The sequence below is a fragment of the Cryptotermes secundus genome, unplaced genomic scaffold (genome assembly GCF_002891405.2).
Source record: "Cryptotermes secundus unplaced genomic scaffold, Csec_1.0 scaffold238, whole genome shotgun sequence".
NCBI lineage: Eukaryota > Metazoa > Arthropoda > Insecta > Blattodea > Kalotermitidae > Cryptotermes > Cryptotermes secundus.
This window is the reverse complement of record NW_019728500.1, coordinates 1,970,604-1,983,784: the sequence shown is the minus strand read 5'-3', so window position 1 is coordinate 1,983,784 and position 13,181 is coordinate 1,970,604. Positions and strand designations below refer to the sequence as shown.

General features: G+C 38.2%; 1 protein-coding gene across 1 annotated transcript in view; it reads right to left on the bottom strand.

Moving 5' to 3' along the window:
• LOC111865203 (b(0,+)-type amino acid transporter 1) overlaps positions 1 to 1,301 on the bottom strand; it is a 123,801-nt gene extending 122,500 nt beyond the window's left edge. Inside the window, exon 1 of the mRNA XM_023853051.2 lies at positions 1,175 to 1,301. Within this exon, the coding sequence (XP_023708819.1) occupies positions 1,175 to 1,202 (28 nt within the window). The 5' untranslated portion in view covers positions 1,203 to 1,301. The remainder of the gene's footprint in view (positions 1 to 1,174) is intronic.
• Positions 1,302 to 13,181: the final 11,880 nt, after the last annotated feature.

Below are 13,181 nucleotides of genomic sequence, written 5' to 3'. Positions count from 1 at the left end.
CGAAGTACAAGGGACTTAGTCCAACCCAACTAGCAATAAAAGAAATAATAATAATAATAATAATAAATAACAGAATAGACTTTCTAGACCCTGGATATTAATGTGTGCACTGAATTTAGCTGGATTTGGGTATGGCCTAATTGAGGACTCTTGTGAGCACAGCAAATAAAATTTGAGCCCCGTGAACAGATGCTTCCTTATCCGGCTGAATAATATTAATTTCAGAAAAAGAATCTGACCATACAATTAACAGTTGAAATAAAATATGACTGACAAATAATCTGTATACAGACCCCATAAGGGCAGTTCTGGTTTTCTAAATTAAAAAGTTCCTGTATTTTGATGTCACAGCGGGAAAAGAGAGGGGTATTTTTCTTAACAAACATAAAACGTCAAAAGCAATTTACCTTGTACAAAAAAGCGAACAACGAATACCAATTTATTAAAAATTTAACGCAACTTTGGATAAATTTCCTAACGGATGTCATTTTTCACGAGTTTTATACATAAAGTGAAAGCACATCAGGGAAATCGTGTCCGTCCTTCTCTATTGCTTGTTATATTTCATCTCCGAAATTACGGAAGAATTACTATTTCTCGACATGGGGCTACAATAAACGTCACGATAATTTTTCGTCCATTTACGTTTTTATGGATTTTTTGCTTCAAAAATCTTAACAACACTATTACATGACATGTAGCATAAATGTTTTTAATCCACGTTTCAATACCGCGAATATTCAAAAACACAAGGATAAAAATAATTTCTGTCTGAGCAGTGTAACTTATTTCAGTAACAATATATTTGTACCCACAATAAATAAACCTTAAAGCAAATAAAGTCTGAGAAATGACAAAGAACGTGTTTAAGAGAACGTGTACACCTTTGATGTAAACATTTCCATTACTATTTCTACGACAAATTGTTACGTCGTATCAGAAACATACCCGTTGCACAACAAACTGTAACTTCTTACAATTACATTTCATGAAACAGTACTTTCTCATATTATAACACGAATACACACTACACCCTCTATTCTCTAGCCATTGGCTAGCATGCGGCAAGTTGACTGTCATTTTAAAACACAAGGCGGAGAACACTGCCCTCTACAATCACATCCTGCAATAATCCCTGTGCCATTTCCACGTGCAAAACAACATTGAGACTTACCATGTTTGTGTCGGCCATTCTGATACATGTCTCGTCTGACCAAACAGTTGTGTATGTGTGTCCTTCTGCGCTCATGACCCTCCCAACACTGCCGCTTGTCCCTATAGCTCGCTCCTATACCACCATAACATCCCCTCTTCCCCTGCCATACTTCGACCTAGACGCTGCGCGCCGAGACGCCTTCCTCCCCCACTTCACACAATATAGTAGTTTGATTTCACTATCCAAGTATCGACACATGCGCAGATGGAAGGCGCATTGGCGGGAAATAGTGACGTCCATCGTTGGAATGCCATTGTTAAATCCAAGGCCAAGAAGCGTGTTATTACTTTCAACTGAAGGAACTGTGCTGTTGGTGCGTTTCGTCCCTGTAAATGTATTTACTCAGCCATGTTATAGGGATATTATGCAATAACTTAGCAGGTTGGTACTCTGTTGGAACCTCGTCCGGGACACCGGCTGTCCTAACTGGGAGGAGTTTTCGTGATTGTCCTCCGTGACTTAATGCAATGCTTGGATATTGTCTCTATTATGCCATGATCGTTTCGTAGGAAATCATTTCCAATTCACTATCGATCAATCATCAACGCTTTGTTGTTCGCCTTGCTGACAACCTCGATAAACAACCACATACTACTCTGCGCCTTCTCGGGTATGTTCCATCCATATTCTGTGAATGGAACCTCATTGCTACGTTCTACTACATTAACGTCAGCGCCCTTTACTCAAAGAATTAAGATTACTTAATGTATAGCTTTTATTATTTACTAACCTATAGAAAGGAGAAAGGTAAAATTTTGATATTTTCGTGTCTGTGACTCTTCTAATTGTGGTCTTCTGTATTCCTCCAAAATGTCGTTATTCGTCTATAATTTCACAACCCAGAAGACCACATTGTGATAAATGTCCCTATAATTAATTAAGCATAAAACCATGAAGACGTATGGGAGAGGGAGATATATATCCATACATTCTTAACCTCTAAACTATGTGAGATGAGCGGCTAGCTTCACGCCCAGTCGGTATATTGATTAAGTCATCCCGGTTTCACTAATCCACTCCCAGCGCATGCGCAAATATTCTGCGTATTGGTAGTCCATTCAGTGTTATAATATTTGTCGCTTCAGTGGCACGCAAGTTAGCAATTTCTGTTAAGCGGATAAGGATTTCAGCGCATTTTATTTAAACAAGTTCTTCGGAAGAACTTCACAAAATGAGCAAGTAAACTGGAGGGACGATCTATCCGTGCTCGCCCTCGAACTCCATCTCCGAAACTACATACTTAAAACATAAATTCGGACAAGGAATAATGTGTCACATAAAAATCGAGAGGCTTTTAAATTTAAGTATGTTATCTGTCAGGGCTCCTTCAGTTGGTTGCATATCCCACGCTGCTCAAAGTGACGTTTCTTCGACATAAAAAATCCTGTGTTCATTCACAAATAACGAGCCATAAAATGAATATGTTAATTGCTTTTCTAGGAATATCGCTGGTCCATAACTCGGCCGCCAAATGCGTCATAACTTGCTTCAGACGTGACTTTCACATTCATCATCCCTGAGGAATACTTAACACGAAAACCGAATATCAGAACTAATTTATTTCATAATTTTCCTCGGCCTCTCTCTCGAATGCTAGAATAGCATCGCAAAGGAGGGCACTGGCATTTCATCGAAATTATTATCCACGCATCATCCAGGATCATTTTCCCGTCTCGTCTGCATTATATAACCGTTTTAATTGAAGCAGCATCGTTAAAATACATATGAATCAATTTCATTATATAAGATTTGACGTCTTCTGGGACGTGGCGCCGTGTAGATCTTGTGTGAATAGACTTTTCGGAGGAACGTATCGCCTCCAACTTCAGAGTACAAGGTGTGCGAGCGAGTAACCAGCTTGAACAGGTGGCAATTGCAATGTAAATCGTGGCCTATTTGCGAATTAAAAATATGCTAATTTTTAAATACTGAAAATTAAGTATCTCACTTAAGTATACTTAATTTTTAGGTGGGCAGGGCATGTAGCACGAATGTGGAGAAGAAGAATGCATATAGGATGTTGGTGGGAAAGCTAGAAGGAAAGAGACCACTGGGAAGACCAAGGCGTAGGTGGGTAGACAATATTAAAATTGATCTTAGAGAAATCGGATGGGATGGTGTTGATTGGATTGATCTGGCTCAGGATAGAGACCGGTGAAGGGCTCTTGCGAACACGCTAATGAACCATCGGGTTCAATAAAAGGCTGGGAAATTCTTCAGTAGCTGCAGATTTGGCTTCTCCTCAAGCAGGACTCAGCTCCATAAGTAAGTATACTTCATTTCTAAGCTCTACTGACTGCAAAAGAAAACACTCAATACGCCAGGAAATGATTATCAATCAATAATAAAGAAACTTGAATGTGTAACACCTCCTCTGGCTGGTCCTCTACTATCCAGAAAAGTTTGGTCGAAATGGACGTGGAAACGTAAAATGCGAGTTCGGCTGTCTTCTTCTATGTGAAAAATTTCAAATATTTTTGTGTGTATAATATCTCTCACAAGAGTGTACACTTAGAGGAGGAATGGAATTGCAGAATTGAACTAAACGAGCTGGCTGCTTTCGATTAATTTACATCGTTTCAAATGAGTGAGTCTTTCAGCAATCTAACAGGTCAACTTTTAAATATGCAGTGTACCATGCAATGTTGAAGGAGACAGACACAGACGGTTAAATTGGATTTATGTATCCAGGGATCCATAACACATGGGAATGGGTGTATACAAAATTCAGTTCTCTGCCAATTTATGACAAACTTTCATCCATGTGATGGGAACAAAATGAAGTAAACGAGACTTGAGGTTCTCATGGCAGTAATTATAGATTAGTCTCTTCTGAGATGTCACACCGTGTATTTTGGTACAAATAGATACCAATGTTGGCCTGGACGACCGAGGGGTAGGATTTCGAGTACCGGTAGGGTCAAGAATTTTCTCTTCTCCACGTTCTCCAGACCGGCTCTGGGACCCACCCAGCCTCCTATCCAAAGGGTACCGGGGGCTCTATTCCCGGGGGTAAAGCGACAAGGACATGCAGCTGACCACTCACATCCATCTAGTGCTGAAGTGAAGAAAATGTGGATCTCTACATCCACTCCCACATACGCCTTCATGGCGTAGTGCTTAATTAGTTAAGCACAGGGACAACCTTACCTTTACCGTTTATAGATACCAGTGTTCGTATGGAAACTTTACGCTTAAAATGGAGGCAAGAGGTGGGTACGTTTTTATTGAGCTGTATAGTGTTACATCCCAGTAAACAGCAATTCTTAACTAATTGATTTCTGTTTTACATATTAATGATGATATTAACGAATGTTATATATTATCCATATTTTGTATATGCACAGTTCCCTCCCATTAACATATTCATATCAGGGCTAGCGAATTTCCTAGAAACGATGAATACTACAGTTAATTAATAGAGTTTCCCTGAAACATGTGAAAGATCCCATATTTCCATTACACAGTAGCATTCACAAAGCAAAATAATTACATATTTTTTAGTTCTGTTACAGAAAAAAGGTTGTCAGCCTTGTGCCCAAGAACCAGGTCTCTGTATTTATGTCCCCCCGTGATAGGGTGGCCCAGTTTACCCCCAAGCACCGAGTTCCCTTTTCGTCGCCTTCTACATCTCACAGAGCTACGGTGGAGGTATTCTAACCGGCCTCCACACGGGAATTTCCGAAGAATGTATCTAAGGCACTAAAGTCCTTGTATATTGGCCATTTTTTTAGTTTCTTAATGTTATACAGAAGCGGTAGGGCTCCTTGGACGGGGGATCAGACCGTCACAAGGCCGCTACCTACACACAGAACAAACACAGACATCCATAACCTGAATGGGATTCGAACCCATGATCCCAGCGTTAAAGTGACCGAAGACAGTTCATGCCTTAGACTGCGCGGCCACTGTGATCAGCAATTTCTGAAAAATAGTAATTACAAACATTGTAAATAGTTTTCATGTCACCCGAAATATACAGGAAAACCATAATTCTAGATAATCCAGTAATTATATTTATAAGTTGATTTACAGTTCTTAACGTACTAACAGCAGTATCTCTTTCCTTTCCCATTCTAATCGGAGTCAGAGACAAGAATCCCCTCTGAGTTGCCAAAAAGACACCCTAAAATAAGCACCATTGGTATATTATTTTATTATGCTGTATGAATCACAGACTTCGTGTAATAATTAATGAAATATGATAGCGAATATTGAATTAGGAGAGACAAGAACGGAAGTGGTTGTGGCCTATTTTAAGGTGCCACACCTATGTTTATATAATACTGCTATCCCCCAATCCATATCCATATTAATGTAAGGACCTGGGACAGAACCTGGAAAAACAAAAATAAACTCCGTGGCCTGTAGTCTGCAAGCGAACTATTGATAAAACCTGGAGTCATTTACATAATAAACTTGAATGTGGCAACTAATATCCTGAGGACAGAATTAACGTCGTTTGTATTAAATATAGCTCTGATAATGGAAAACGTCGTTAAATAAACAATGCCTCGAGTGGGTGGCACTCCTGTTTCTTATTAGTGAGGTCTCGGGTTCAAACTTCTTTCTTGAAGGGTTACTTAGCGACATGTTTTCAGTATTGAGGATATAGCATAGGATTTGTAAGATGATAAGTGAATGATAAATTGGAAAGGACTTGTAAGGAGGAGACTGTGGCCTAATTGAGGTACTACCGCGAAATTTGCCTCGAAGGTCTTAAGAAAACCACGAAGATCTCAAGTCAGGATGGCCGGTATCACAGTCGAAATTATAAGTGAGAATTTCCCCAATAAAAGTATGGACCGAATAGAAAACACCGTTTCCAACAATATCCCTATAGCTGTAGGCATGTTTACCGACCCTTTGCTTATAAACGGGTTGCATAACCCCGTTGTTCTATTATTTCGTGCATGTTGCAGGCCATACCCAGCAACAGCCGCTGTTTACAGAGTCACTGCTAAGCAACGGATCTATTGGGCACAATATATTGCCTGATAAGGGATTTCACCCACCTCAGGAGGCGATAAGACAGTATGATGCGATGGTGAAATAATAATTAGCTGGAGGAAACCGAAGATATTCGGAGAAAACCGGCTCTGCTGGTGTTCGTCTTCCATGAATCGAACATGAAGTCACCCGGAATTGAACATCGAGGCTCCAACGTGAGAAGTTAGCACCTAAACGCCTGTGCTATGGTGTTGTTCCTAATAAATAATTTAGTAAGCTAATTAATTAAGCTTTCACAGATGTGTTACTGTGAAATACCTGAATTACGAATGAATTATAGAAACCAAGAGTGACAAACAAGATGGAGATTAGGGAAGAACGCCTGCGAGTCCACTCCCCTTTTATTCACAACGAACGTATTGGGCAGCAGAATCTGCAAGCTACACAACCAGTACTACACCAATGCTGCGTGGGCTGCATCAGGGCCTTTACCCAGGGAATAAGGGGGCAGGGCTAAAGCTTCCAATGACGTCATCCTAGGAGCGTATTTACGCATATAGCACAAAACCAACTTCAGATGTCCGACTTATCTTGAATTCTTCCTACAAGCATTTTCCTCCAACTTATGTGAGAAAATATAAATTATAAATCAGCATTATGTTATATACAACTGTTTTTTTCCTGATTCATTAGACATAAAAAATATGACGCGGTAATTTTTCGCGCAACCGCAATCAAAAATAACAAAAATGGCTCTATTCGCTTCGTCACGTGTCTGTCCATCTGTCTCAATCTAACAAGACGATAATCGCTGAAAGGATTTTCATTAAATTTGATGCTGGGAAGATACACAAAAATTTTTCGACATATTCCAATTGTTAAAATCGGGCAACAATGATGGACAATTTGCATGACGGCCATACACATTTCTGCCTAGCTGTAGTCCCTAAACATTTATCGGAAGGGGGGAAAATCGAATAGAAACTGTAAAGAAAAATAAACACGCATTTTATGTCCACTTCTCTTACAATTTTTCAGACAATGAAACAAATAGAAACTAACACCTCAAAAGTATTATGATGTGCATAATTTCCAAACCTGTTATTCCTACTCCATATTTTTGTGCAGTTTTAGTCCCTGTAGCTGATCATCCCAACTGACATCGTTATTTTTCTTGACTAATCCAGAAATGACCAAATAACATTTACAATATAAAAAAATCACTATATCCTGAACTATTTCAAAATTACAGAAAATTTATTCTAACCTATTTAAATCATACCATCAGATCTTATTTCTCTAAGATCAATTTTATCATTCTTCCATCTATGCCCAGCTCCCAGTAATTTCTACTGCTTTTTATAATTAGAACTTAAGTCTACATTTCTTAGTTCTCCTGTATCTGCCACATGCCCTGCCAATCATCTCATTCATTTTATCTGATCATAATATCAGACGAAATGTACAAGTTATAATATTCCTTGTTATGTAAGTTCATTCATTATCCTATTTCTTCCTTTTTCTTGGTCCAGACATCCTCATCAGCAATTTTTCTCCAACACCCTCAATCTATGTTCTCATTTTAAAGAGAAACACCAACTTCACGCTCATGTAAACCAACAGTTACTAATCTCAGGTGAAATTACATTGTCTTGTGCCTCCATATAAAGACACGTTACTCTACAAACAACACAACATCAAATCTTGTGCAAAAAATCTTCTGGAAGAAGGTCCTGCATAAACAAGAGTAAATTTACCATCAGCATACAATTATAAGAAGTATGTTGACAACAGAATCTAATAACTTTTTCATGATATAATGGTCTATGACACTGACAATGATAAAACCCTCATTCCCATAATATATGGAGTTACAGGAACAAGCAAAGATTTCAATCTGTGAGCAGAGAAATCTACAAATGCTGACCAGATCAAATTCAAAACTCCCTCAATGACAGGTCCATTCATGCAACATTATGGTTTCACATACTTTAAAGTTTAGATTTGTAAATAACACACAAGAAAAATAAAAATTCTGCATAAACTAAAAATTATTTAAACTTACAACTGCTATGCAGAAATCTGTTAACTAAACCCAAAATGAAAAAAAAAACCTTACCCCTTAGAGAAAAATATACCAACCACAGAAAATAATTCTTTATTAAGTCAGCTATTACATTACCTTGAACCTTATATCAGAAATACCGAACTCTAATGATGCAGTCTAGTTACAGACACTGAAAGAACCATCTACCTTAATTATTGTTGTGTGCTTATTCACTAAAATACACCCAAATACCATCATACATTACATCTATCCATATGTATAGATATCTGTCGTGACATATCAGATTATGTTCATTCATGACTGCCACCTTCATAAAAACTGAAATGCATTCAATCAAACTTGATTAAAACAATTTAACATTTGAATCCATGCAATTGTATTTCACTAAATTATCTGATGCATTAAATAGTTACTGTAAACAGTAGACTGTAGAACATGACTTTGAAAATTATCTGAGAAACAAACTTGACAAGCTCATTATTATGTATTTGTTCTATTCCGATAGTTTCTTATACCAGTTAACACACTGTTTTGTATCATCCAGTATAAACACAAGTTCCACAATTATATATTAGCATGCAGTCTCCAGTACAAATTACACTTATTACCATTAACCTCACACTGACTATAAATAACATGGCAAAATCAACATTTTCAAATACAAATCAGAATTAAATCAGTAAGTTTATTAATGGTAGTATATATAATCAAATTGTGGCAAATTATATTTATTAAAACTCAATTTAAAACTAAAATAAGCTGATGTACTTAGCAGTTTATACCTGCAATACACAGCAACTAATAATGGCAGTACAAGAGCTGAGACATTATCTATAACTAAATATTCACTTTACACTTAACCTAATACAAAACAACAAAACGTTTTATCTTAATGTAAAAAGCAAGGCTGGAAAGTATAAATCATGTCATGTCACAGATGAATCGTTTGCAGTACATTCAATTTCAATTTTAGTGGCACCGATAGATTGATGTGCTTTAGAGTTTGACAACTTTAGAGTTAGTTAATCACACCAAATTTCATCAGTCAGGAATTTAATTATGGAATAACTGCAGAATTATCACCTCTGATGATGTTTCTACGTAAATTGTGATGTCCAGCTTTGGCACCCAAAAGCGTTTGTATTTTATCCCTACCTCCTAATGAGATTCAGTGAAGTCTCTTAATTGTGTTAGTAGATCATATATCGGGTGTCCAGATGAAAGGTATCCAGAATAAAAAATTTGTATCTCAGAAACTAACTGTCATACACGTATCCGGTTTATGTCATCAGAAAGGAAAACCCTGTAAGTTATTTTTTTTTCCCCTGCCCGGCTTACGCGCATGTGCTGCCACGTTTCAGCCACCATGTTAGGAATCACCTGGACAGAGTGATAGATCGGCCGAAGTGGATCAATCACTTGGCCTCCTATGTCACCAGATTGAACTCCACTGAATTTTTTCTTGTGGGGTTATGTGAAGAACATTGTCTACCAGGTTACGATCAACGATCTGCAACATCTGAAAGCCAGCATAAGGGACGCTGTGGCTACGGTAACACCAAACACGCTGAATCCTCTGGATATCTGTCATGCCACCAAGGGAGCCCATGTTGAAATTTACTGAGAAAGTTATGTACTCAGAAAAAAATGTGAGAGTTTCCTTTTGTAGTGGAGTAACCCATAAATGTGTATAATAAAAGCTTTCTGAGATATAATTATTTTATTTTGGATACCTTTCATCCGGACACCCTGTATATATGTGTGTGTGGACAGTACGAATTTCACTGGCTTCAGTTTCTGGATCAGTTATTGTCAAATGAAATAATGTACAGTAACTCTCTTTGTGAATAATATGGTGAAACTTGGGGTTATCATCTGTCTGAGAAGGATCAGAAGAGGGGTGAAATGCTCTAATAAATTTTAATGTAGATCTTGTGTACCCCATTTCACCAAAATCGGACCTGTCAAAAGCTCAGTACTTAGAGCCAAATAATCTTAAGGTAAGAGTACTAACGTATATTCTGGGATGTGACACTATGTAGTCCATGCATTCTCAACCTTAGCATGCACTGGATGGATGTGAGTGGTCACTTTACCCCCTCAGGAAAAACTGACAGTATCCATTGCATAGGAGGCCATTCAGCACCAGAGCCAGTTAGGATGCTGAGTACAAGAGAAAAATCTTTGGGCCTGCTGGGAATTGAACCCCAATTATTCAGATGTCTGGCCCGTAATTTAGTCATTATACCAACTGGGCCAATCTTATTGTATGTACATGAAAACAATTTTCCATTAAAATTGTTCAGACCTAAGGCAGATAAAGTATGAATAAATCAGAAAATCATGCAGACAGCACAGATAAAAGAGAATACATACATTACATATTAAATCTTGATGATATTACCTTTAGAAAGAGATGACACAACGTTAAAAAAAATTCTCAGATATGTCTGTTGTGCTGAAACAGGAAGGACAAACCTGGCATAAAAGGCAGGTCTTATTTCCTGTAATAACAAACCTTGCTGACTCATGAGCTGTGTCTGAAATACTGCAAACGAAGTGGATGACTCAGTCATCCAAATGAATCTCCAAAGATAATATGCTATGTCCACATATGCATTACCATTTATATCACATTGTAAACTCTCTACTACAAGGGTTTTATGCGAATTAGAATTATTACACCTTCACCAACCACTTGTAAGTAGGGTTATGTAGCATAACCTGCTCAGGAACAAATATTTTATTTAAACTATATATATATGTTAAAAGTAAAAACTCTCTACAGCATAATATACAGGTTCGACAATTATAACATGTCCTAAAATCTTATGGCAGTGTACTTTTATTACCAGTCTTATCAGTATTGACAGTGTTGCCATTATCATTGTTGCAACATTTTATTTTGACTTCATCTATTTTCTGACAATGAATAAAATCAAAATATAGTGCCATAATAAAATGTCAGCAAATTAATCCATTTTATCTAACTGCCAAATATAAATAATTAAATTCAGAATTCATAAAAAACTTAATCTGGATTTTGATGTTGTAAACTGGCTATACCTCTCTACACTTAATTAAATAATGAGTAACAGATACCAATTCCAAAACAGTTAACAACTTGTTAAAGTTTGTGTCTTTACAATAAGAAAGAATATAACTTCGGGTTCCTTCCTTTCCGAGGTCCCTGCTTATGATGTCTCGCCTTCCTTCAAGTTGCTTGGTTTTTTTTCCCCCACAGGATTTATTCTCCAATCACTACAACTTCTCCCTCCTTAAGGCTGCTCGTCCTTAGTGGCTCCCTGATAAGGTGCAAGCCAATCCAGGAACACTGACATCTAAAGACAATTTCCAGCCCATGAGAGGTTTTCGTGCAGATATCAGAAAGCCTAAGACAATTTGAGACCTGAGGGAGAATATGAAAGACCTTGGCCTCAGCAGTACGGCCCAGATGATCGCGCTGACATCATTAGGCACCCAGAAAACCCTAGATTTGAAGCTGATTCTGATCAACCCAAGCCCCAAGAGACGGGACCGGGAGAAAGTCCTGAAGTCAAGAAACCAAAAGATAACCTTAGGCCAGAAGGAGAATTCAAAGTAATGCCTAGATCAAGGGATGACTACATTCCAGGAAAGGGGACCATGCCAACATTAGGAAACCCACTGATAACCTTCGCCCTAAAGGACAGCTCAAAGGAACTCCAAGATCAAGAGATGATTATCAACCTACTCTAAGTGATACCACTGTAACAACACCTAAAGATAACCTCAGACTGGAACTAAAGTTTGTGGTAACATCACAGAAAAGGGAAGATTTCAAACCATGTGGTGATCATGTGGGTACCAAGAAACGAAGAGACAACCTTCGACCTGAATGACAGTTTGAAGGAACACTGATACCCAGAGACAACTTCCAGCACACAAGAGGTTTTCATGCAGATATTAGAAAACCTAAGACAATTAAAAACTGAGGGAGAATTCGAAAGACTTCAGCCTCAGCAGTATGGCCCATATGATCAAGCTGATATTGTTAGGCACCCAAATAACCTTAGGTTGGGAGGTGATTCTGATCAACCCCAAACCCAAGAGATAGGTCAGGGAGAAAGACACTGAAAGCAGTAGAAGTCAGAGTAGTCCCAGTAGAGTGTCCAGTCCAAAGATGATAGTGTGGCAGCAATTTGCACTGATTTGATCAGTTGTATAAAGGTCCAATAAATTTGATCATCAAATCTAAAAATTAGTCACACAAAACCCCCGGTAAAAGTAAAGTAAAGCAAAGCTATCCCTGTACCAGACTGTGAAGGCCCATAGGGTTGTGAGACGTTGAGGGTCCCACATTATCTAGACAATCAGCTCAAAGATGATGGTAAGGTTGTCAGCCTTATGCGCCGGCCGCGCTTTACTGCCCAGGAAAATTATTTAATTCCTGGTACTCATTTCTGTTAGAGGCTGAGTCAACCCCAGGGCCATAGTGCAGCTGGAAGGATTAGACCAACTGACAAAAATCCAATGACCTCATCGGGATTTGAACCCGCGACCTTCCAGCTTGTAGCATAGCCCTCAACCAACCACGCTACCTCGTGCCCCCACAAAACCCCCAGTATGTGATAATACTCGTATATAAAATATCAAAGTGGATAATTTTCAGTCCAGTGTGAAATACAAGTTTACAACACTTCAGTCTTTATTCACCTTACATGTTTCGATTCAAAAGAATCATCCTCAGAGGCGCACCACTACGATCAAGACACACTGTCACATAAGATGTTTTAATAATGTGCACTTAAGCTATGAATAATGCTCACTATATAAATTTTGTTATTATCACAGTTAGTTTCGATGTTTGTCTTAGGCATTCATGATGATGCTTCTTGAAGTGTAGATTTACGTATGGTGCTGTTTCTTTTAGGCGTATTTACTGGGTGTTCTGATTGGGATTTTCCA